We start from the raw sequence: 26,186 nt of genomic DNA on the forward strand, positions 1-26,186 counted from the left end.
GTACCAGGGCCTTGAGTGCAGGCTGTTAAGCATCTGCAGGGGGCTCAGTGGGGCTCCTCAGAATGTCGGCTGCATTTCGCCTTCCCCCTTTTGCGTGTGCAGGTCTGAGGGGTCCAACTGGCAGCTTGAAGATTTCAGCGTTTGGAGGACAGTTCCGTGAGGCAGTGATTTCTCCTCCCAAATTCAGGTTGGGTCTGCTTTCCATGTTAATCAAGAAGTAAGATTACCAGCATTCCAGACCACAAGGTCAAAGAAGAAGGACTGGATTCTGAGAAATCTGGATGTGAGGAGAGTCCTCCTATGTTATCTAGAGGTTACTAATGAGTTCCGACTGTCTGACCATCTGTTTCTGTTTGCGCTTACCAGTCAGGCTAGTTGCGGCAGGCTGACGTCTAAAACTACTATTTCAAGATGTATATGGATGGCCATCTTGTCGGCATATATTACCTGTGGCAAGCAATTGCCTGTCTACTTGAAAGCACATTCCACAAGAAGCATAGCCTCTTCGTGGGCAGAAGCTTGGGCAATTTTGCCTGGGGAGATTTGTAGGTCAGTGACCTGATCCATTGTTAATACGTTCTACAGAGTGGATGTGGCACCATAGGAGGACACCATCTATGGGTCCTCGGGGTTATGAGCAGGCACAGAGGTCCCACCTTAGATTTCTGGGACTGCTTTTGTACATCCCTACAGTCCAGAATGGCACACCTATTGCACTAGAAAAAGAGATTAGGTTCTTATCTTGCTAATATATTTTCTAGTAGATAGGGCGGGGCTCCAGAATGACATAGCTGTTAGTTATTTACTCCGCCTGTCTGCTGTCTCAGTCGAAAAGTTTGAGTCAAACTGACCCCCTCTTTTGCTAAGGTGCGCTATGCTTTTTAGTGTGCAGTAAATATTAGCTTGCGCTAATCATGCACTAAATGCTAACGCATGCATATTATCCTATGGCCACGTTAGAAGTTAGCACACCTTAGTAAAAGAGGGCCTGAGATATATTGATGTCAGTGACACCTTAAGGGTATGAAAAATAATCTATTGCTATAACACATTGGGCAGTGTTTGAGCTTCATAAAGGTTTTTGGTTATTCCGATGTTTGGATTATTCAATTAGGATATTTAACACATTTGTTATGCTTCTTTCAGAGCAGACAGAAGTGTATTTTTGGGTAGTTTCCCCATATCCCGCCTTCTTGTGTATTTCTATCTAGGGCTATCACCTGTTTTGGTACAAACTGAAGGGGGCAACAGAGCCCTCTGGAGAAGGAGGAGAAAACCTGGAGTGGATTTCTTCTGCACGACTTGCAAGCATGGGGAGAATACGAGGGGCCACTGAAATGTTCTCAGCCCAACCAAGAAGAGAATGATGTGGAGCCATGAAACTTACAAGTTATTCCACACTTTTTCTTGACATTTTTTTTTCTTGACATTTTTTGTTTCAATGATATGAAATGAAACAAAGCGTCAAAAGTGTGGAATAACTTGTAAGTTTCATGGCTCCACATTATTCTCTTCTTGGTTGGGCTGAGAACTTTACAGCAGCCCCTCGTATCCTATAGTCCAGAATGACACGCCTATTTACTAGAAAAGATATTAGCAAGGTAAAGAACCAAATCTTTTATATTTTTCTCCTGGGCTGATACAATTCCACATTGTATCTAAAACTATTGCAGATATCTCCACAGTGCCTGTTATGATCAATTGACATTGAGATATATCTTTAGTACATATGCTAACAAAATGTTCCAAGAACTCAAGTCTATTGTTTTGTACCTTTTTCTTTTCTTTCTGTTTTGGGTTTAGAGCTGTAATAAGTGACCCAGAACAGAACTCAGTTGCTGGTAATGATGAGGCAGTTCATCGTCTCCAAGTTCTTGGAGCTGTACCTTTGCGCTTTAGGAAAAGAACGCTACATGACACCAAGTAAGAATCTCTCTTTAAACTGTAATATTTTAAGATTGATGTGTGTTTCATCTTAAGGCACCATATTGGGTGAACATGTCTTTCATCAGCTTACCTGGAAAATGATCCGTTTTATCAATTTGTAGCAGATAATGGTGGCAGTAATAGTAAATTACAACACATTCCTGGATTATTCCCTAGCCAGTCTGGTTTTTGGGTTATCCGTAATGAATATGCATGAGATACACATAGTATGCAATGTATGAAGTGCATGGAAATTTCTCTCACGTTTGATTGTGGATATCTTGAAAACCAGAACTTTCAGAAGGAGGTGATCCCACCTTGCCAGTTAGGTTTTCAGGATATCCACAATGAATATTAATGAAAGAAATTTGCATATAGTGGAGGCATTGTATGCAAATCAAGTTCATGCATATTTATTGTGGTTATCCTGAAAACCTGACTGGCAAGGGGTCACTCCAGGACTGAGTTGTGAAACACTGAGCTAGCTCATCACCTTTTGCTTCAAAGTTGGCTAGGGACCCTCAAGGAACCCAATTCACAGCAGTGACATCTAGAGGCTGAATGTAGGGTTCATGGTGTATGGTTCCAGAAGGAGCCTCGGTGAATGGGTTTAAGCTGTGGATTATTGCAATGATTACATTACATTACATTAGGGATTTCTATTCCGCCATTACCTTCAACTTCAGAGCATATTAATCTGAATAAAAACTTAAAGTTAAAGTAATTTGGAAGAGATTAGAAAATATTTATTAAGTATTTATGTACCACTTACAGCCTAAGTGGTTTTACATTCACAGGTACTCTAGATTTTTTCCCTGTCTGTCCTGATTGGCTCCCACACTATCTAATGTATCTGGGGCAATGGAGGGATTAAACAACTTGCCCAGGGTTACAAGGAACAGCATGGGATTTGAACCCACAGCCTCAGGGTGCTGAGGCTGTAGCTCTAACCCCTGTGCCACACACTCCCTGGGTAGCTGCAGATGAAGGCTTGGGGAGCCAGATCCCATACCTGTTCAGCTGAACAGAGGGCTGGAGGAGAAAACTCATTGATTGGGAAAGAAAGCGCTAACGCACCGGCCTTTGGAAATTGTATTTTTAAATTTAACTGTGCTCTGTGTCTTCTCAAACTGCTCACTTGCTGTTGTATGTTTATTTATTTAAATCTGATATTGTACCGGTTCCCCTTACAGAAGAAGCCAGATAACAAAATTATATGCATTGTTTCTTGACAGAATAAGGACAAACTCATCACTGACTGAAAATGTACTTTCAAACAAATTGCGATTTGATGCTAGAATCATATCAAGGTAAACATATTTATGAAAATTTCTGTGGTACCATAGACCATTTTTAATTCTGCAGGGGAATGGACAGCTTTGTGACTATGTTCCAAATGCTATTGATACAATATACTCTTCAATCTGGTCAGCAAAATTTTGGGTGGTTCCTTCATTTCACCGCATAGTATTTGACAACCCAAATTGAACCTCCTGGGTTGTCCCCCCTCCATATATTAAATTTCATCATTTGGGGATTCAGGCCTTAGTTGGCTCAGCTTCTATGTATAATTTTCTGAAACGGGGCTTCTACACTGATACTCGGAGGCATGAAAAGTCAGAGCTTTCATTTTTAATTGCTGGCATCTATACATGGAAGGTACCAAGTGATGCTACCCTCTTTATGCAAATAACATTTGCGAAATTGTTTCTCTGCTCTGTACTAGTAAAGAACCTATGTATGTGCTGGTATCCTTATATGTACTTTTATGAAGGGCTCTGCCTATTGCAGAGTCTTTTGTAAAATACCAGGAGAATTAGAACATCCAGATCACATTCACAATTCCTACTCCACATGTTGTGCAAAATGTACTTCACTTGTGGTAGATGGTACATTTGAAAAGAATACCTATATTAAATCACTTAAAAAGAGTTATTTGTTCCAGGAATGGGCGTGATGCATGTAGAGAGTTAATTGGATTCTTTTTTGGCTATGACCAATCTCTTACTGTATATGAATATCGACAGTTTGGAAGAAATAGGTAAGGAAAAAGTTGATTTTTTTTTTTTTTTTTTACTTTGTTATTGGGCTTTTTCATTTTCTGTAGCAGTTAAAATTTGTGACATTCTTTTCTCAAAGAACAAGTACGCTACCTTTCATCAAGAAGGGAATCTATAGTCACCAGCGTGGAAGAAGGAAAGGGAAGCTCTATGAAATTGGAGACTTTTATATTGTAAGTACTTTTATTAGGATTTATTTACTGCTTTTTTTTTTTTTTTTTTTAGAAATCTAACCATGGCAGTGTATATCAAGAACAATTTGGACAAAGGCAATACACATTATAGAATAATATGCTATTTACAATGTCGGCATAATACACACTAAAATATCAGCATAGGGTGGGACCAGAAATTGAATAGAGAAGACCAAAGACTGGTCTGCGTGACATTTGGAGCATTGAGATAAAGCATCAAATTACTGCATCTCAATGGCCACGAATTTGGACTTTGAGGATAAGATGTACGGCATTGGCATCTATGAGACAAACTTGTTTTTGTTTTTTGTTACATAGAGCATTTTGGACCCCAGTTCGTTTACAGAAATTAGACAGCTCTAAGTGTAATAGAAGCTGGCATTGTCATCTCGAAGCTGGGACATTAGATCATTTAATATTCTATTGTCCATTGATACTTGTGGCTCCTTTTATCAAGCTGCGGTAGGCGGTTAACGCGTGGAATACTGCGCATTCAACCGTCTGCCGCGCTAGTCTCTAACACCTCCATTGACGAGGCATTAGTTTTTTGGTGTGCCGCTGGGGTTAGCATGTGATGAAATGTCCGAAGCGCTAACCCCCGTAGCGCACCTTGATAAAAGGAGCCCTTAGTTTTTGGAAATCCATTTGGGGCTAAGTGAATAATCTACTGGAAAATCCGGTGGCATTATCATATGACACTGTTATTTGGTACTTCCATGAGAGCCAAGAGTCAAATCTCTTCTAATAATAATAAACTTTTGCTCATCATGACAGGGGTTGCCGTACAGCAAATTATGAAAAACTGGAAAAATTGGGATCGGCTGAATTATAATTTTTGGTGGAATTCGTCATGCCAAATCTTTAAACTGGATTGGGTAATAGCCATACAGCAGGGGCATTTTAAGAAATTTAGGGATGTTTGGGAGCCATTAACAAAATATTGTATAGAATGAATATTATGTTCTCCCTTTGTTCATACACTTCCAGGGTGGGGGAGGGAGGGAATACTTTATGATTTCTTATGCTTAAGTACAATAGTTGGGTATAAGGGGGGGAGGGATATTTGATGTGAGTTAAACTTTGATGGTATATTAAGTGATGTTAAAGTATAAAATGATTGTATCTTGTGTTACACTTATTGAAAGTTTTTTTTTAAATGATGAAAGATTAAAAAAAAAAAAGAAGATAAATCAATAGGAATTAGAAAATAAGGGTAATTAACTTAAGGAAAAATTGCATGTATAGTCAGAAACGATACGTGATAATCTCGGAGTAAGAATGGATAAGCTTGTACAAAAACTACTGGCCTCTTCTATGAAACCGCACTTCAAATGCCCTGAAGCCTTTTAAATCCCTATGGGCTTCAATGCATTTACTGCGCTGGCCCGTGCTATCGGGCTTGATAAGAGGCTCGCTCTCTGTACAGAAATAAATGTAAAATTATACACACTTGAGGTGGTGTTCTTATCATGTCACACATTTTTCTTATCATTTTCTCTTAAAGGAAATATAGGGCTCCTTTTACTAAGCAGCGCTAGTGGGCTTAGTGCGCGCTGCAGTGCCACGCACGCTAGACGCTAATACCAGCATTGAGCTGGTGTTAGTTCTTGGCACGTACCGTGGGGTTACCGTGCGCAGCAATGCAGAAAAGAGCAACGCGCTTGATAAAAGGTATGGAAAACCTGTCATACGCTGAAAGACTGGAGAAGCTAGGGCTCTTTTCCCTAGAAAAACAGAGACTTAGAGGGGACATGATAGAGACTTACAAGATCATGAAGGGCATAGAGAAAGTGGAGAGGAAATTATTTTAATGAATGAACATTGTTTTCCTTTCCGATGGATACATGTATTTTATTGGGGGGAGGGGGGAAATTGGATGATTAATATTTTTATTTAATGATTGGATTTCTTTTGAAGAATTGTTGGGTGGGGGAAAGGGTTATAATTTCTACTTTAATGGATTTATTTATAAGAATGTCAAGTACTGTATATTTTATTAATAATGTAATATTTTAATATTAATCACTTGTTTGTCAGTTTTAAAATGAATAAAGAATTTAAAAAGAGAAAGTGGAGAGGGACAGATTCTTCAAACTTTCAAAAACTACAAGAATGAGAGGGCATTCGGAAAAATTAATAGGGGACAGAGTCAGAACCAGTGCTAGGAAGTTCTTCTTCACCCAGAGGGTGGGGGACACCTGGAATGCGCTTCCAGAGGGCGTGATAGGACAGAGTACAGTTTTGGGGTTCAAGAAGGTTATAGATAGAGGAAGGAAAAGGGGATAAAAGGGTATAGATAGAGGATTACTATACAGGTCCTGGACCTGATGGGCCACTGCGTGAGCGGACTGCTGGGCATGATGGACCTCTGGTCTGACCCAGCAGAGGCACTGCTTATGTTCTTATGAGTGGCGAAAATATGCTATTTAAGTATGGTCTCATTTTATACAATGAGATCATGAAGGGCATAGAGAAAAAGTGGAGAGGGACAAATTCTTCAAACTCTCAAACTACAAGAATGAGAGGGCATTCGGAAAAATTGAGAGGGGACAGATTCAGAACCAGTGCTAGGAAGTTCTTCTTCACCCAAAGGGTGGTGGACGCCTGGAATGCGCTTCCAGAGGGTGTGATAGGACAGAGTACGGTATTGGGGTTCAAGAAGGGATTAGATGATTTCCTGAAGGAAAAGGGGATAGAAGTGTATAGATAGAGGATTACTATACAGGTCCTGGACCTGATGGGCCACCGCATGAGCAGACTGCTGGGCACAATGGACCTGTGGTCTGACCCAGCAGAGGCACTGCTTATGTCCTTAAAAACGCTAGCATACCTTAGTAAAAGGAGCCTATAGTCTGCTGTCTTTTCCTGATTGCTATGACACTATTTTATGCCCAGATTTACCTTTTGCAGGGTATAAATAATTACAAGATAGACATTTAAAAGAAAGAAAATTTATTTTCATTTTCTGGTTAAACTGCTTTCCTGCACATCCCCTCCCATAAGAGGCCAATTTTCAAAAAAAAGTTTGCATAGCTGTCTGTGCGCAATCTGTGCGCACACTTTTCCATGATAAAATATTGCTGTAAAAGCAGCTGCAAATATCAATGCATGTTTTCTTTTTAAAAATTGGTGCAGTAAAAACTATCCATGTATTTTATTTAATAATAATAAACAGTTTATATACTGCAGGACCGTGAAGTTCTATGCAGTTTACAATGATTAAAAATGCTACAAATTTAGTAGAACTGGCAGGTTAAAACTAGTGAATAGCGGCTCTAGAGATCAGTTTTTGTGGGACAGATTGTACAAATCAACTGCCTAAGTACTTCAGGAACAGATATGTTTTTAGGTGTCTCCTGAATTTCCCATAAGTATTAGTAAGCATAAGTAATTGTTCCAGGTCTTTTACCCCATAATGCTGCTTGATATGAGAAAAGATGTTGATGACTTTTTTTTGTTTCTGTTTCTCTTAAGTTTTTTTATTCATTTTTCATATAACAAGTGTACAATCTAAATTCATACAAATTCATTAAGTATACACTTGACATTCTTTCATACCTTACTGTAAATATAACATTTCATTATATACTCTTTTGCTATAATTTTTAAAACAGCATATAATACTTAATAAGTAATAAGTATGTCAACTATTACTCAATTATAACCCCCCTCCCTCCCCTTACTTTGGGAAATGCATACAATAAAACAAAATATAATGTTAAATTATTTATATTTTATGATGAATAAAATAAACCCACCCACCACCCCTCTTTTCAAATATCTTATTATCCCAGGACAAGCAGGCATGATATTCTCACATGTGGGTGACGTCATCTACGGAGCCCCGATGCGGACAGCTTTTTCAAGCAAACTTGATTGAAGATTTAAAGTTTGCTCTGCTGCTCCACGCATGCGTGCCTTCCTGCTCCACTAGAGGGCGCATCTCCCCCTCGTGGTCTCCAGTTCAAATTTTTCCGCTGAGCCTAGAAGTCGTTTTTTTTCCAGGCTCTGCCCCAACTGCCTTCTAGCACCGCGATTTTCTTTTTTGTTTTGCCTTCGATTAAGTCGCTGTGCGCAAAATTTTTCTTTTTCTTTCCTGTTCCTGCTTCGTTTCGCGACCCGGAGGCTTCCGGGCCGCCGTGGCTGCGTGGCTATTCGAGCCGCAGCCAATTTCTTTTTCTATGTCCCAGCCTCAGACCGGCTTTAAAAAGTGCACCCGGTGCGAGCGGCTTCTTTCTATCACAGACCCGCATCGCCGGTGCATCCTCTGCCTGGGGGCCGCCCATCCAACCGACTCCTGCCCCCAGTGCGCTACTTTTCAGAACCGGGCCCTCTGTCGAAGAAAAGCCCGCATGGCGGACCTTTTCACCGCCGACCAACCCACTACCTCGGCCTCGAGGTCGGCCCCGGCCTTGACCTCGGCCCCGAATGCCTCGGCATCGCCTCGAGACTCGACCCCGAAGCCCTCGGGACAGCAAAAAGCCTCGGCCCCGGGTAAGTCTCCTCTTCCTTCTTCAGGTTCTGCACCAGCGAAGAAGCCAGCCTCGGGGACACCGGTGACGCATGGTGGAAACCCCATGCTTTCAGCCCCGGCGAAGCCTGCCAAGCCTTCGGGCCGTGCCTCCACCACATGGGAATACTCTGACACGAGGTCGCCCCCGGTGGAGTGCACCGAGGCATCGGACATGCCCTCGATGCTGTCCGTGCCCGTTTTTCAGGACCTGCTCCGGGCGATGATCTCGTCGGAGCTGTCCGCTGCACTGGCCCATCTACAACCGGCCCCGACCTCGACCTCGCGTGCGCCGGACCAGCCTGAGCCTCGCGTCGAGCCTCCTCGGGGCAAAGTGCGCCAGCTTCGCCGCATTCCATCCTCCTCGGATTCCTCGCCGAGGCGTCAGAGACGCTCTCCCTCCACGGACCGCCGTGGGGCAAAGCGCCGCGCTAAGACAACCGAAACCTCGAACCGCCGTACCTCTAAGAAGGCCCAGTGTTCTCCCACACTACGAGGCCGTTCACTGACGCCCCGTACAGGACCGCTGAAGGTGACCGAGTTATCACTCTCCAACCCTCACATCCTCCTAACTCCCCCTCGGACCGGGGCTCCGAGCCGAGGTCCCAGGCTTTCGCCGAGGGAGTCCGGTGCGAGGTCACCGATTTGACATCGATCGGTACCCCGTACCCCGGCATCGTCTCCGAGGGGCTCCTCGAGACGACGTAGGTCCTCGACCCCGGAACACTGCCACAGTGTTTCCCCGGTCTCGGAGCGCGGGTCAGAGCATGAACCTCGATACTCGAGGGAAGCCTCCCCGTCCTTCTCCGCCCGACGGAGGTCTCGTTCACCGTCCCCACACGGGGCCCCGGGAACGTCTCACCCCTCCTTCACTCGCTTTGTCCAGGACATGGGCCACGCTCTGGACTTAGACCTCCAGTCCGACTCAAGATACTCTAAAGAGTACCTGGCGGAACTAGATTTACCGTCACCGCCCAGAGAGTCCCTCCGCTTACCTCCCAATCCGGTACTCCAAAAGGCTTTCTTCAGGAATCTGGAGACCCCCTATATGGTAACAGCTGTCCCCTCCAAAATGGAGTCCAAATACCGTACAGTACCATACCCCGGATTTGAGCAACCACAGCTCTCCCACCAGTCGCTGTTGGTAGAATCTTCCCTGAAAAAGGCTCATCCCTCCCGGGTCTCAGCAGCGGTCCCCCCGGGTCGAGAGGGTCGGACCCTTGACAAGTTCGGCAGAAGACTGTACCAGAACTCTATGATGGCCTCTAGGGTACAAAGTTACACTTTAACCTTCACGTCCTACTTGAAACACCTCATTGGACTGTTGGGAGCCTTTGCGACCGACCTGCCGGCCTCACGCCAAGGAGCCTTTAACCTGCTCCTGGAGGTTTTCTCCAACCTACGCCTCCATCTATTCCACGCGGCCTATGATGGCTTTGAACTTTCCTCCAGAGTGGCAGCCTTCGCAATTGCCATGCGCCGCCTAGCCTGGTTACACCTCGTCGACATGGACCCCAACTTACAGGACCGGTTGGCTAACCTCCCCTGCGTGGGCAAAGAACTTTTCGATGACACTATCGAGGCAGCTACGAAACGCCTTTCAGAGCATGAACGCTCGTTTGCCTCCCTCGTTCGGCAAAAGCCTAAACCGCCTACGTCTAGGCCGTTCAGGGCCCCTCCACGCCGTTACCCTCAAAAATCCACCCCTGCCTTCTCACGGCCTCCACCCCGACGCCCGCAAGCTCACCATCGGGCTCCGCCAAAGCCCCAGCCACCTGCGACCGCCAAACCATCCCCGTCCTTTTGATGGGACAAGCGGATGGGGGCTGGCCTCCTCCGCCACAGCCCCAGGCCTCCTTCCCATCGGGGGACACCTCAGAGCCTTCTACCCGCGCTGGGAACAAGTCACTTCGGACGCATGGGTCCTTGGCGTGATCTCATCAGGATACTCTCTCAATTTTCGGGAAAACCCTCCAGACAATCCTCCAAGGGTGTGCCCTCCCAACCGAACTCAGTTACCCCTCCTTCTCAGAAGCTCGAGAACTGCTTCGCCTACGGGCAGTGGAGGTGGTTCCCCCCGACCAACGGGGGAAAGGGTTCTACTCCCGTTACTTCCTGGTACCGAAGAAGACGGGAGACCTGCGCCCAATTCTAGACTTGAGGCGACTCAACAAATTTCTGGTGCGGGAAAAGTTCCGGATGCTTTCCCTACCGATTCTCTACCCTCTCATCGACGAGGGCGATTGGCTCTGCTCCCTCGATCTGAAGGAAGCCTACACACATGTTCCAGTGCACTCTGCTCACCGCAAGTTCCTGCGCTTTCAGGTGGGGGACCTGCACCTACAATACCGAGTCCTCCCCTTTGGCCTAGCGTCGTCACCCCGAGTCTTCACCAAGTGCCTCGTGGTGGTCGCAGCTGCCTTACGCTCACAGGGCCTCCAGGTATTCCCCTACCTGGACGACTGGCTGATCAAAGCCCCGTCCAGGGAGGGGGTTATCTCAGCGACCCGACAGACTATTATCTACCTTCAAGGTCTGGGGTTCGAGGTAAACTTCCTAAAATTCCAGCTGCGCCCCTCTCAGTCCTTATAGTTCATCGGGGCCGTGCTGGATACGGTTCGACTCCGCTCCTTCCTTCCCCCTCCACGTCAAGAGGCGTTAGTAAGCCTGAGTCGAAGGATTTCGCTGCTGACCTCGGTATCAGCTCGGCAGATGATGACTCTTCTGGGCCACATGGCCTCTACCGTCCACGTCATACCCTTCGCCTGCCTCCACCTGAGGATTCCTCAATGGACCCTGGCCTCCCAATGGCGTCAGGAGCGGGACCCAATCGACCGTCCCGTGACAGTGACTCCTTCATTGCAACGATCGCTCCTCTGGTGGGCCGACTCTTCAAATCTATCCAAAGGTTTACTTTTTCTCGCCCCTCCACACAGCAAGGTACTCACCACGGATTCGTCGGAGTACGCTTGGGGAGCTCACCTGGATGGCCTACGCACTCAAGGGATGTGGTCAACAGAGGACCGCCGCTGCCACATCAACGTGCTGGAGCTTCGGGCCATCTATCTCGCCGCTGTAGCCTTTCAACATCTGCTCCACGACCGGGTGGTTCTCGTCCGAACCGACAACCAGGTAGCAATGTACTATGTAAACAAGCAAGGGGGGACGGGGTCTCGGGCCCTCTGTCAGGAAGCCCTGTGCCTCTGGAAGTGGGCAATCTCCAACAACATCTTCCTTCGAGCGGTGTACATACAAGGAGAGCGGAACTGTCTGGCAGACAGACTCAGCCGCCTCCTCCAGCCACACGAGTGGTCGCTTCACGCTCAAACCTTAAGACAGGTGTTCGAGAAGTGGGGGACTCCTCAGATAGATCTGTTCGCCTCCCCCCTCAACCACAAACTCCCTCAATTCTGCTCCCGGATGTACTCCCCGGACCGCCTCGAGGCAGACGCCTTCCTCCTAGATTGGGAGGGAAGGTTTCTCTACGCGTTTCCACCTTTTCCTCTGATTCTGCGGACGCTGGTCCATCTCAAACCAGTGCGAGCCACTATGATCTTGATTGCTCCTCGGTGGCCACGCCAGCCTTGGTTTTCCCTTCTACTTCAACTCAGTACCAGAGATCCACTGCCTCTGCCTCTGTTTCCCTCTCTGCTATCGCAGAGCCAGGGTTCACTGTTACATCCAAATCTTCAGTCTCTTCATCTGAATGCTTGGTTTCTCTCCCCCTGACTTCTCTCCCCGTGTCACAATCAGTCAAGGAAATACTGGAAGCCTCAAGGAAGGCCTCGACTAGAACCTGCTATTCCCAAAAGTGGACCAGATTCTCGTCCTGGTGCTCCTTGCACGACCAGGACCCGGTGTCGGTCCCGGTCCCCTTGGTCCTGGAGTATTTGCTCCATCTTTCTCACTCCGGCCTGAAGACCAACTCCATTCGGGTACATCTTAGTGCGATTGCGGCCTTCCATCAGCCCTTGGAAGGAAAAGCCCTTTCACTCCATCCCTTAGTTTCTCGTTTCATGAAAGGCCTTTTGAATGTCCACCCTCCTCTCAAACCTCCCCCAGTGGTTTGGGACCTTAATGTGGTGCTGGCTCAACTCATGAAACCCCCATTTGAGCCGTTAGACAAATGCCATCTAAAATTCCTCACTTGGAAGGTGATCTTCCTGCTCGCACTCACTTCCGCTCGGCGGGTTAGTGAGCTGCAGGCCCTGGTGGCGGACCCACCTTTATTCCATCACGACAAGGTGGTCCTCCGCACTAACCCTAAGTTCCTGCCTAAAGTGGTGTCTGATTTCCACCTCAACCAGTCCATTGTCTTGCCAGTATTTTTCCCCAAGCCCCACTCTCATCCCGGAGAGACGGCACTACACACGCTTGACTGTAAGAGAGCGTTGGCCTTTTACCTCCAACAAACTCAGTCTCATCGGACAGTCCCACAATTGTTTTTGTCCTTCGACCCTAATCGGCTGGGTCGCCCAGTTTCCAAGCGCACCTTGTCCAACTGGTTGGCTGCTTGTATTTCTTTTTGCTACGCTCAGGCTGGTCTTGCGCTGCATGGTCGAGTAACGGGACATAGGGTCCGAGCGATGGCAGCTTCTGTTGCTTTCCTCAGGTCCACGCCTATTGAGGATATTTGCAAAGCTGCCACGTGGTCTTCGGTTCATACTTTCACCTCTCATTACTGTCTGGATACTCTGTCCAGAAGCGACGGTCGGTTTGGCCGGTCGGTTTTGCGTAATCTGTTTTCTTGAATTGCCAACTTCCCTCCGTCCCTTTTCGGTTAGCTTGGAGGTCACCCACATGTGAGAATATCATGCCTGCTTGTCCTGGGATAAAGCACAGTTACTTACCGTAACAGGTGTTATCCAGGGACAGCAGGCATATATTCTCACAACCCGCCCGCCTCCCAGATGTTGGCTTCTTTGCTGGTTAAGTGAACTGGAGACCACGAGGGGGAGATGCGCCCTCTAGTGGAGCAGGAAGGCACGCATGCGTGGAGCAGCAGAGCAAACTTTAAATCTTCAATCAAGTTTGCTTGAAAAAGCTGTCCACATCGGGGCTCCGTAGATGACGTCACCCACATGTGAGAATATATGCCTGCTGTCCCTGGATAACACCTGTTACGGTAAGTAACTGTGTTTTATGGGAAAATTATATCATTCATTGCAAAAGTCTGTTAATGGTCCCCAAATCTTCTTAAACTTATCTATATACCCTTTTTGTGTTGCAAATGTATGCTCCATTTTATATATATGGCATACTGAATTCCACCAAAAGTTATAATTTAACCTGTTGATGACTTTTGAATTTACATCCTCTAGCCGGTGGAGATATAAAGTTCAGGTGTGAGCTTCTCTTATGTCTGTTGGTTGGGAAGGAGAAAAGGTCAGTTATATATTTAGGAGCTAAACCGAACAGTACCTTAAAGCAGAAACATCTGAACTTAAACTTCACATGTGCCTCCATTGGCAGCCAATGTAGGAGTCGGAAGGAAGGAGTCACATGGTCAAACTTCTTCAACCCGAAGATCAGTTTGACCGCTACATTTTACACCAGTTGTAATCGCTGCATTTTCTTTTGGGTAGTTGCCAGATAGGCGATATTACAGTAGTCATTTCACCTATGACTATTTTGGTGTGGATAGGTTGAAAATTGCATAATCAGTGGCTTTAACATCATTGGTTTCATCGGGTATGGCCAGTAGGAAAAAAGAGGTATTGATGCCCCTGTATAAGGCTCTGGTAAGACCTCATTTAAAATAATGTGTACAATTCTGGAGGCTGCACCTTCAAAAAGATATAAACAGGATGGAGTTAGTCCAGAGGAAGGTTACTTAAGCGTTCCATTGTCTTTGTCATAAGGTGTATGGGGACAGACTTAAAGATCTCAATCTGTATTCTTTGGGAGAAAGGCGGGAGATATGACAGACGTTTAAATACCTACATGGCGTAAATGCGCATGTCAAGTCTCTTTCATTTGAAAGGTAGCGCTGGAATGAGAAGACATAGGATGAAGTTAAGAGGTGATAGGCTCCGCAGTAATCTAAGGAAATATTTTTTTACAGAAAGGGTGATAGATGCATGCAACAGTCTCCCAGAAGAGGTGGTGGAGACAGGGACTGTCTGAATTCAAGAAAGTGTGGGACAAACATGTGGGATATCTTAGGGAGAGGAGGAAGTAGTGGATGCTGCGGATGGGCAGACTGGATGGGCCTCTATCTGCCAACATGTTTCTATGACTAGCAGAATGACAAAAATCAAAGTTTATAGAAAAATAAACTTGGCTATAATTTCAGCAAATCTGAGTAGATGTTTTAAAGAAATAACAAATAGTCTTTCTATTGCATTGCATTGCTTTGCAGAAATTTGTATAGAACATTTTTTTGAGAGTTTGTTTCTTACAGTACACTTGTTTACCTCCAGAATATCAAGAGTCATAGAATTTCAGAAGCTTTCACTTCTGTATTAAGCATTTTCCCAAAATACAGTGGGAGAAAACCGTTAGTACATCAGGCTCTCAGTTATGTTGTGCACCAGTTTCTAAACAGAATTATAGGAAGGCCGTTTAAAAAAAAGATAAAAACAAACAAATTACATTTTGCAAGATCTTAATTAAAAAAAAAAAAAAAAAAAAAAAGTTACAGTATGAGAAAGTAAAGAATAAAGGATACTTTCTCTGTCCCTAGTGGGTTAACAATCTAGTGAAGCTTTTTTGTACCTGGGGCAGCATAGGGTTAAGTGATTTGCTTAAGGTCACAAGGAGCCAGAGTGGAAGATTAATAGTAGTTACAAAATATTGAGGAGACAAAATGAAGAATCTATGAAGATGCATGAAAGCACTGATCTTTAAATTCAAGTTGCTTAGCCTCCTCAATAGACCTGTCTAGAACGGTGACCCGTCAAAAGTGCGCAGGACTTTGGTAAGCAGACAATCCCGCGGTAACATTTATGTGCCACCATTTTTAAGCTTTTCTGTTAGCATTCTGAGGGGGGTATTTGGGGGGGGGAACCCCCCCCACTATATTTACAAGTCCTCACGCTCCTGTTGGGGGTGTGTATGGGGGAATCCCCCCCCCCCCCACTACACTGAAAACTTCCAAACAGCAAAAACGTAAAGGAGAAAGGAGCATGAGGACTTGTAAATGTACTGGCAGGGTTTTCCCCCCTCCCATACCCCCCCTCACAGCGCTAATGGGAAGGCTTCAAAGCGGCATATGTCCTGCGTGCAAATGTCGCCACGGGATTGTTGGCGCGCCCAAGTCCTGCTCGCTTTTGTTGTATCATCCAGAACGTGTGGGCTTGTGTGCTCTGCCCTATGGAGCACTGTGCAGCTCCCACAAATCAGCATTTCTCTATCTCCTGCAGGTAGAAAATGTTTCTCTGTGCAACTCCTGGATGTTGATTTCTGGTCAACAAAAAAAAGAGGAGTCTTCCTTGCTCAGCAAGAAGCAAAACAAAAGAAAGGCAAAGCCGATGTCGCAATACAACACAAGGGATTTTATTGAAAGTTCCTCTGGGAAGTCCCAACTCGGATCTTGGTTTTGGCAGAACAGTGCCTTCCTCAGGGTATATACCAAACTGATAACAAGATATTATGTATTATCTAGAATGTTTGTTATAGTGACAGTGAAATTTGAAGTTTGGTTGCTCAGTGTGTGTTGTGTGTGGTTTTTTTTACACATTCATTAATCTGCATTTGGCAGCTAGTATCCAATGGACCATAAAACTTTACACTATTAATAAACTCTTTACATTCTTAAAAAAAAAAAATCTTAGTTTGCCAATTCAGAATATATTGTACATTTTTGATAGCCCTATTAAACTGTGATTTGTGCTCTTACTTTAATTTCTTCTGTGACTTTTTTTTGTAGCAAGACTATGTTTTGTTATGCCAGTTAACTAAATGATGATGCACTGTAATTTCTGTATATCAGATTTGGGTCCACTCGGACTTGCACAAATGGTGATTTCTGTATATGGTGTAATTTGAAGGTTGTGACGTATATTCTGTATACTTTGCAAATTACCCTTCAAGAAATGGTGGACCAAACTGCTGTATAAAAAAAAAAAACAACAAAAAACAAAACAAGATATTATAGTGGTATCTCTATTTCATGTAGTCTTGAAAAAGACCTTAGGAATGTACTGAAAGAAATACTGACAGCTAAACTTCTATAGAAACTTGTACTGCACACTTTTGGTTCCTTGATGTTGATTATGATGGTGGTGCACCTTGATGAGGCTTGGGGGTTTTTTGTTTTTTTCTTTTTCTTTTAAGCAGACTACGTCAGAACTTACTCCCTTGTCTCTGGAGATTGGAAACTCTCGAGGGAGGCCTTCAGTCTTATCATGACTACACATGGTTTGGATTTTATGGCCACAAGGCATAAGGTCAAACTTCCTGGGATTTTCAGTTGACTGAGGGCTGGATGTTTGCTTCAGCTGTGGCAACTGTGTTCTACTTCCTATGGCCACTAGAGGGAAGAAGATATTGCAGGGTTGTTTTACCATCCACTTTTAATTTTGATGGCTCTTGCTCGTCCAGAAGATCGTGGTATGCAAACATAATTGAGCTTCAGATTCTTAGGCTGCTATGTTTTCTATTCAAGTTTATTATTGATTTGATATACCACCGTATCATTTATTTCAAGGTGGTTGTACAATTAAAAATAGGGTAAAAACAGGTAATACAATTAACATAACTTAACAAAAGATAAGGTACACTACTGGACAAACAGGTACGGATGGAAAGAAGGGAAGAACTACAATAGTTAAAGGAAAGTGAGGTACAAAGGGAGAAACAAAAGGACGGGGTTAAAAACAAACAAGTCCAATACAAGTGGACTAATAAAAGAAAAAAAGTTTAAAAATCCTTAAAAGGACACTCAAACTTGAAAAGCATCTTTTAAAAAGGAATGTCTTAAGAAAAGACTTAAATTTCTTGAGGTTCGTTATCTCATGCATTCGACGCTGAGTTCCAGAGGGAAGGGGCAACTACTTAAAAGAGGCCCAGTTCAGTTGAAATGTCTGTTTTCTTCTAGTCTTTTGGCCTGCCTCATGAAAAGTTAAAAATGAGATGAAAGGGATTCTATTCTATTCTTATATATTTATATTCTGCACTATTCTTAATAGATTCTAGGTGGATAACAACAATTAAAAAAAAAAAAATATTAGAGCCATACAAAATTATTCATTTAACAATCAATAAAAATAAAAAGTTTTTAACAATTTCCTAAAGATATTTATTTATTATTTATTCAATTTTCTATACCGTTATCCCAGGAGAACTGAACGGTTTACATGAATTTGTTCAGGTAATCGAGCATTTTAGTGAGGTTGGTCTTTCCAAAGCCTTGTTTCAAGCTATGATGTGCTCTATGAGAATTTTAGTCTTTTGTGGCTACTATTCTGGTGTGGCTACTGTTCTGGTCTTGCATAAGGGTTTACTAAAGGCTTTACACCCTAAAAGTCCAACATGACTTGCTTTTTCAAGAGCATTTATAAACTTTTTCCTCGGCAGTGCATTCTGATGAGGTTTGTTGTTTTTAAAAAAACAGTTATTCGGCAGAAGCCTCCATTTCAACCTGGGTTTGTGTTGGGGTTTTTTCCTGAATAGAATCTTACTTTAGTCCGCTTAAGAGAGTGCCTTTTGAGACTCTTCAGCATGCCCCCTTCAGTTTTGGCAGTGTAATCTTTGAAGAGGAGCTGGATAGGAAGATCAAGGAGTAGCTTTACTGACATCTAGCTCAATTCGATGCTTCGGTGCTGGTAACATCAGGCCAAGCCAGTTAATTTATTTATTTATAGGTTTTCAATTTATACAATCAAGATAAACTTGTGTGGAAAGATGATTCATGAAAAGAAAATTAAACAAGCAATTAAAGTAACCTAAACATAAATCTTCTCAAATCCTCAAATGGATCCAGGATGTAAAAATCAAATTAGAGTACATCAAAAAGAAACAATCATTATAGAATCATGAGCTATCAGAGAGTAAAGGACCTCTAATCTATTTAGCACTCTCCTTCTCCAGTCGGGACAGGGACAGGAAGGTCGTCAGTTGGTGAGGATCAAAAAAGACATACTTCTGAGTTTTATAATGAATTACACATTTACAAGGATGTCTAAGGAAAAAAAGTTGCCCTTTAAAATACGGTTTTTCTTTGGCGCGATGAAGTCCTGTGCTCAGTTGTTGGCACGCCTTTGTCCAAGCGCGCTTTAGACTATGAACCGTTTTTAACAATAGGGTGGTGTTGAAATTTCACCTTTACAAGTCAAGTCGTCCATTCAGTGGTTTTTTCTTAGGCAAAGGCCCATGACGGTGAGTTTGCCTACACACACAGGATTGTAAAATTCTTAGCTCTCTATCTAGAGTGCACTAAAGCTTGCAGAAAGCCTACCCAGTTCTGTTTCATTTGCTCCCAGTAAACCTAGGATTGCCATTGCCAAACTTTCTAACTGGCTAGCGGACTGCTTCTATTTCATTTGTGCCCAGTCTTGGTGGACCACACTAAAGCTCACAATATTGGTGGCGTGACGGTGTTGATAATGTTTTTGTAAACAAGGTTGGCCTTCTCAGAGGAAACTTGTAGAACTGCAAGAACTTCTGTTTATACATTTCACATTTCATTGCTTGGAAAGGGATTTCTCTGTCTCCTATGTACTGAAGAGGGAGAGGAAGGCTATTGCCAGCAGAAATATTTTTTACCTGCCTATTGTCACTTTTTCCCCGTTTCCCCTTTTTTATGTTACAGGAATTCTATAGCTAGGGAAGCCCATTTGTGGGAACTTTTTTTCCATCCTTCTTGTCTTTGGAGAAAACACATCTATAGCAGGTGTTCTCCATGAGTAGCAAGATGGAAATAATCATATAACACTCCCTGCTTATCTTATCTCAAGTCTTGGTACATGGTCTTATGTCACTGGGGCTTGTATGCATCTGTGAAGCTGAAAGCTATGCCATCGGTAGTTTCACTACCAGCAGGGTCTCCCAAGGCGGACAGGTTATAGCGGAGATGTCAGACTAACGAAGTACCACCCATCTGGGCAGCAGCAGATGGGCAGTGTTGGAGGTGGAGGATCGCGTTTGATGCGACAACGGTGACGTTGAATTTATACTGTGCAGAAGAAAGGCCCAGCAATCTACTTCTGTATTCTGCCACAATATCGTCAAGTTGCTAGGACTCGAACACGAGTCAATGGCACCTAACGATGGCTCATTTTATAGTTGAATTCCATATTAACCTGCAGAGAGGACTGAAGCAGCCCTGCATAACCATGCGGTATATATGCAAAACTTCCAATGCAAAGTCAATGTTGCAGGATCTGTCCGTTGACATCACCCATTTGTAAAGTCTAAATCTTCCATCCCACTGCATATGAAGAACACCTGCTACAGGTAAGTAATGTGGTTTTCCATACAGCTTCTTTGTATATCAAAGTAAAATCTTTTTTTTACAATTATATGACCTAGTAATTTTATTGATGAACATATGGGCAATAAAGGAATATTCAGATAAATAATGTTAGATTTGTAATAAGTATGATGTGTTCTAAAGTCACTTTCATATACTTTTGAGGATGCACAGTTCAGGAAAAGATTAAAAACGTATCTCTTCCCCCAGTAGACTCAACTCTTCCCAGCCCTCTTCATCCCACAGACTGCCATCCTAAACTAACCTAGCAATATTAAATTTGCTTATCAATAGCACTGTATCACAAATGTAACTCATTTTGCTGTAAGCCACAATGATTCCCTGTCAAAAATTGTGGGATATAAGAAGTTGTATTACATTGTATTGTTGCCAACATTTGGATATCTACCATTCTACACAGGGTGCTAACTTCACCTTTTTGACTTGTGATCATCTTAACCTTTCGGATAGTGTTAAGCAGAACCCGTTACTTAAACTTCGACTGATAGATATCGATAAGAAAGCTCTGGATTCTTTCACGTAAGTATTTCATGTTTTGGGATCATTAGGTCTTGATAACAAGTATAGGATGGTGGGGTACATGTCTTCTGCTACTCTAAACAATTTTACTGACTGTGAAATGTAGGTGGTTCTTGAGGAAACTTTAGAAAGCAGTTGTAGCAACAACAGTCTGTGGTAAGAAAAAATCTATGTAATTTTTTTTTAAAATTTAACTTGATGCCAAAGAGCTACAGAAAACACAATTTATCTTTATGAAACTAATGAATTTCTAGAACATAAGACTTGCCATACTGGGACAAGCCCAGCATCCTGTTTCCAACAGTGGCCATCCTAGGTCCCAAGTAGAGAATGACATAGTGACAGAATTCATCACCGTTTCCATCCCCTTGGATAACCGCAGGAAACCATCCGGTGTCTATCTCAACCTCGGTCCTTCTACATCAGCGTTCTTCAATGCAAGGCTTGAGGGTCACTGGCTGGGACTATTCATACTCTGATTCTTCCCTCTCTCCTTAAAGAATGACATTTGGATGGTTTCCCGTGATTATCCACGAGGACGGTAAAGGTGATGAAATCTGTCACCATAGTACCTAGCTAGATCCCAAATAGTAAAACAGATTTTAGAAGAGCATTTGAAACTAAACCTTCAGCATCAAGCTTAAAAGAAGATTACATTTGAATGTGACTGAGATTCAGCAAGAGTGGCTCACTGAGCAACCAAGGTTGTGTACCACTGATATAATTTAAAAATCTGCTTACTGAGCAGACTGTTTAATTGGTCTGATGTCAGTTCTGACCCTTCTGTTAAATGCCAGGATTAAATATGTTTACAGTTTCTTCCCCACTCTCTCTTATTTTGTCCTGTTCATAAGATTAAAAATAAAGTGAAATTATTATTCATACAAGGGTAAATCAAAAAGTAAAGGCTAAATACATTTAGACCCCCTTTTATGAAGCTGCATTAGCATTTTTTTTTTTTAATTCTTTATTGATTTTCCAAACTGCAATAGTGCAATATACAGATATATAACATACAATTAGTCAACAAAAGCACATTCAACTTATAAATATACATGACCAAACCATTTTTACCCACCCACCTGCATTTTTTATCCCAGGGGAGTTCAGAACGGTTTACATGAATTTATTCAAGTACTCAAGCATTTTTCCCTGTCTGTCCTGTGGACTCGCAATCTATCTAATGTACCTGGGGCAATGGAGGGATTAAGTGATTTTCCCATGGTAACAAGAAGCAGCGTGGGTTTGAACCCTCAACCTCAGGGTGCTGAGGTTGTAGCTTTAACGACTGCACCACTCTAGAAATCATAATATAGTAGAAGTGAGCAAAGTATAGGACAGTCAAGCCATTGTGACATCACGGATGAGGTTGGCTCTTAGGTATTGTTGGAATGAGGCATTAAGATGTCACAATACCAGCTCTGGTTATCAGAGGCTGAAATGTTTCACACTATTTATTTATTCAGTTTTCTGTACCATTCTCCCAGGGGCGCTCAAAACTTTACATGAATTTATTCAGGTACTCAAGTATTTTTCCTTGTCTGTCCTGGTTGCTCACAATCTATCTAATATACCTGGGGCAATGAGGGGGATTAAGTGACTTGCCCAGGGTTACAAGGAGCAGCATGAGATTTGAACCCAGCAGCTCAGGGTGCTGAGGCTGTAGCTTTAACCACTGCGCCACACTCTCCCATTGATTATACACTTGGAGTATAGAAATCCAAAGTACACATGCAAGAAATGGGTGAGAGACTGACACATGTATGTAGAATAATCCAAACCAACAGCATGAAAACCTGCATAAAGAAGAGCTGTAGTTAATGAGCACATCTAGGACAGACCCTTCCACCTTCCCGCTTAACCGCCTCCCCTCCATTCTACCATTTGTCCTTGTCTTCTAGATTTATAAACAGCAATTGTATTCTCGCATCTCCAAAACCTTCATTACAGGGTCCCCGCTTCTTGTTATCCTCTTCTCATTTCCCTTTACATTGTGCCGTTAACACCTCCATTTCAGTTATGCTCCAGAGCACCATCAGCCACTTCTGCGGTGCTGGTGCTTCTGTTTTACTGCACTAAGATACTGTTTAAAAGTGCTAGAGATTAGCTATGGGAATTAGTGCCACCACCTTTTGGAGCTCTGTAAGGTTTTTAGACTAATTGTAGCTTGTTTGTGATTACACAAACCTGTGATTCTCCTTTTTAAGAGATGGTTAACTAAGCTGTAGTAGAAAGTGGTCTTAGTTTGCCCTTACTCTGGTTTTCCTTACACACTAAGGACTCCTTTTACTAAGCCGTGTTAGGGCTTTAACGCGCGGAATAGCGCATACTAAATTGCCGTGCATGCTACACCTTAACGCCAGCATTGAGCTGGCGTTAGTTCTAGCCACGTAGCGCGGGTTTAGCATCCGCTAAAATGCGTGCGCGAAAAACGCTAACACAGCTTAGTAAATGGAGCCCTAAGGCTGCTATTACTGCTGCCAGAAAATGGCCAATTTTTCCATTTTCTGAAGTAACGGCTCACGTGCTAATCCCGCACATAAGCATTGCCATACTGGGACAGAACAAAGGTCCATTAAGCACAGTATCATGTTTCCAACAGTGGCCAATCCAGGTCATGTACCCTGCAAGATCTTAAGAGTGGAATGGATTTTATGCTGATTATCCTAGAAATAAACAGTGGATTTTCCCAAGTCCATCTTGATAATAGCTTATCATTTTTTTTTTTTTTTTAGGAAACTTAGCCAAACTTTTTTAAACCCTGCTAAACTAACTGCTCTTACCACATTGTCTGATAATAAATTCCAGAGTTTGACGATTCAGTATAGATGCGCTAATTTAGTGCAGAAATACCCACTCTCTGTCCCCAGATATATGCCCCCTCACAGAAAAATTATAAAATATTTTTTTAATGTGGAACAGAAGAAGCTGTAGACAATCTGAAGACACATTAATGTTTATTCAGAGTGCTCCCAGCAATATGCCCAATGCATTTTGCCAAACTGCTTCAGGGGTGAGTAACATGCTGGTATCAAACAGCTTCTACCAGCAATAAAAACCAGCTGGTGTGAATGCACAGCTCATGCCAATATCGAAAATAGTATCCTGTGTATGTAGTCACTGACAAACAGGCAAACCTTGCTGGTACTTACGTAGTTTGTCATTGACTATGTACACAGGATACTATTTTCGATATTTATATAATCTTAGCTCACTTGAAGGAACACTGAACTAGGGGCCCTTTTACTAAAGCTTAGTGTGTGCTAAATGTTAAGCCCTTCTTAGCTTTTAGCATGCGCTAATTCCATTAGCACATGCTAAGCTGTAGCAAAAAGGCCTCTTGATTTTTAAGTTGCTTATTGAGCAAGGAAATTATAGTATATTCTAGATTATTTATATTTGATTTTGTAGCAAGATAAGACCAAAAATGTCTCTAATTTTTCCAAAAGAATGTGAATTGAAATATCCAGCTTTGACAAATACGATGTAACATAAGTGTACAGCAAAATTAATTTTGTCGTGATGCCATTCTTTTTTTTTTTTTTTAACTTTGTCTTTATTGAGTTTAAATTATATGATAACACAATCATAATGAAATAAAACAGTATCCACCATACAATACATAACATAAAACAATATAAGAAAAATAAACATTCTTTCTACTGTTAATTAGTCCACAAATATTGAGGGAGAAGTATCATAAATCGGAGACTAATTAATCCAACAGTTTATAAGAAATTTAGGCTGACTGAAGTGGACCCAATTAACTAACTAGGAACATTTTCTTGGTTACAAATAGGGGTACTTACAGACCATCACCTCCTTATCTAATATAAACCTCTAACTGCAGATTCAAAAAAAGTATATTTAGCTCCCCTAAAATTAACTAAACATTTACAGGGGTATCTCAGCATAAACGTAGCTCCGATTTTTACACCTGTGGTCTCAAGAGCAAAAACTGTTTCCTTTTTTTTTTTTTTGAGTTATCCTAGAAACATCTGGATACATTCTTATTTTTTGATTCAAAAACAAAGCATCTTTATATTTAAAAAAACAACTTCAGAAGCCATTCTCTATCTGAATCTAATGCTAGTTGAACAAAAAGTGTGGCAGCCGTTAATTCCTCTGATTCTGACTTCTCTAATAGGTTTGTTAAGTCCAACACATCTCTTACTGGTTCTTGCTTGTCCTCCGGGGTCTTCTTCTTTCCCAAGGAAATATAGTAAATTTTTGAAATTGGTGGGAAAGAACTCTGTGGGACTTTTAGAATCTCTGAAAGATACCGTTTAAACATATCAAGAGCTGTAGTGGATATTAACTTAGGAAAATTAATCAATCTCAAGTTTTGTCTCCGTACTAAGTTTTCAAGAACCTCCATCTTGAAATTGATATTATCATTATCCCTCATAAGGATCTGATTTTGTGCTCCCAATATTTCCAAATTTTTTTCCTGCTCAAGTGATTTTTTTCTTAATATTCACCATAACTTCCAATTTTCTTTCATGTTCTAATGATTTTTCCTCCAATTTGCCCACTTTTTTTTGCAATTTTTTTTTGCAGTCTCAGAAAGTATCCCTGCACAATGAGTAGACAGAGTTTGCAATTGGTTTCCCAGGGAAATCTGTAATGTTGAGATTGCCTCCCAAATAGAGTTTAAATCCACCACTGAAGGTTTTTCTAGAGGAGCTAGGAAACATTTAATGTTCAAATCTTTAAGCTGCTCAGTACCTGTTTGGAAGTGTAAAGGTAATGGTGATTCTTGCCATTCCTCCATTTTCCCCAAGACTTCCTGCGTTGGAAAGGCAGTAGACAATCTCCGGGCTGCCAGTTCTTCATTTTCCTCCTCCTCACAGCTCCCGGAAATTACCGCCACACTCTCCTCGCCCTGCAAACCCAGTCGAGAGAGTGGCTGTGCCGGCGTGTCTCGCTCCTCCGGAGAAAAGCTGACCGCCTCAAAAGAGGTGGAAGGGCTCTCCGAAATGCCTCCACCTCATGCCAAGGGTGATGCCATTCTAATGTACTTCACTAAGGGCTCCTTTTATCAAGCCGTGCTAGCGGGGTTAGCGCACGCAACTTTTAATCACGCACTAACCCTTGCACTGGCCAAAAAACTACCGCCTGCTCAAGGCAGGCATTAGCGGCTAGCGCGGCCGGCAGTTTAACGCGGCTTGATAAAAGGAGCCCTAAAGGTTCAACCCCTATGGTGGAAAAACACCAGAATTTAACCGAGCACATGGCTTCTGAAATTTGCCCTCCTGAAGCTTAGAACTGGCCTTAGACTAACACTGTTCGGAGTTTCTGTTTACGACATAGAGAGAGACACATATTTCCATTTTATGTTCATGCTCATGCCAATGTTCATTTTCTTTGATATACTGAATCTAAGAACCTGGTTTATTTATTACATTTGCATTCCACTTAAAACTAGGCAGATAACTATACTGCTACTCCTACTACTTATCACTTATAGCACTGAAAAGCATATGCAGCGCTATACATTTTGACCTTTATACTACTGCTACTACTAATCACTTATATAGCGC

The 26,186-nt window shown here is 42.8% G+C and overlaps 1 protein-coding gene across 5 annotated transcripts in view; it reads left to right on the plus strand.

Moving 5' to 3' along the window:
- Window positions 1-26,186, plus strand: part of CAPS2 (calcyphosine 2) — an 85,258-nt gene that overhangs the window by 36,346 nt on the left and 22,726 nt on the right. For 4 of the 5 annotated variants that reach the window (XM_033951716.1, XM_033951715.1, XM_033951714.1 and 1 more), the window contains 6 exons: window positions 1,804-1,923; window positions 3,162-3,236; window positions 3,872-3,967; window positions 4,066-4,159; window positions 16,055-16,255; window positions 20,525-20,643. In XM_033951716.1, coding sequence (XP_033807607.1) covers window positions 1,804-1,923; window positions 3,162-3,236; window positions 3,872-3,967; window positions 4,066-4,159; window positions 16,055-16,255; window positions 20,525-20,643 — 705 coding nt within the window. The remainder of the gene's footprint in view (window positions 1-1,803; window positions 1,924-3,161; window positions 3,237-3,871; window positions 3,968-4,065; window positions 4,160-16,054; window positions 16,256-20,524; window positions 20,644-26,186) is intronic. The other variant, XM_033951719.1, reaches the window with a different exon arrangement.

This window comes from Geotrypetes seraphini, chromosome 7, assembly GCF_902459505.1.
Source record: "Geotrypetes seraphini chromosome 7, aGeoSer1.1, whole genome shotgun sequence".
NCBI classification, from domain to species: Eukaryota; Metazoa; Chordata; class Amphibia; order Gymnophiona; family Dermophiidae; genus Geotrypetes; species Geotrypetes seraphini.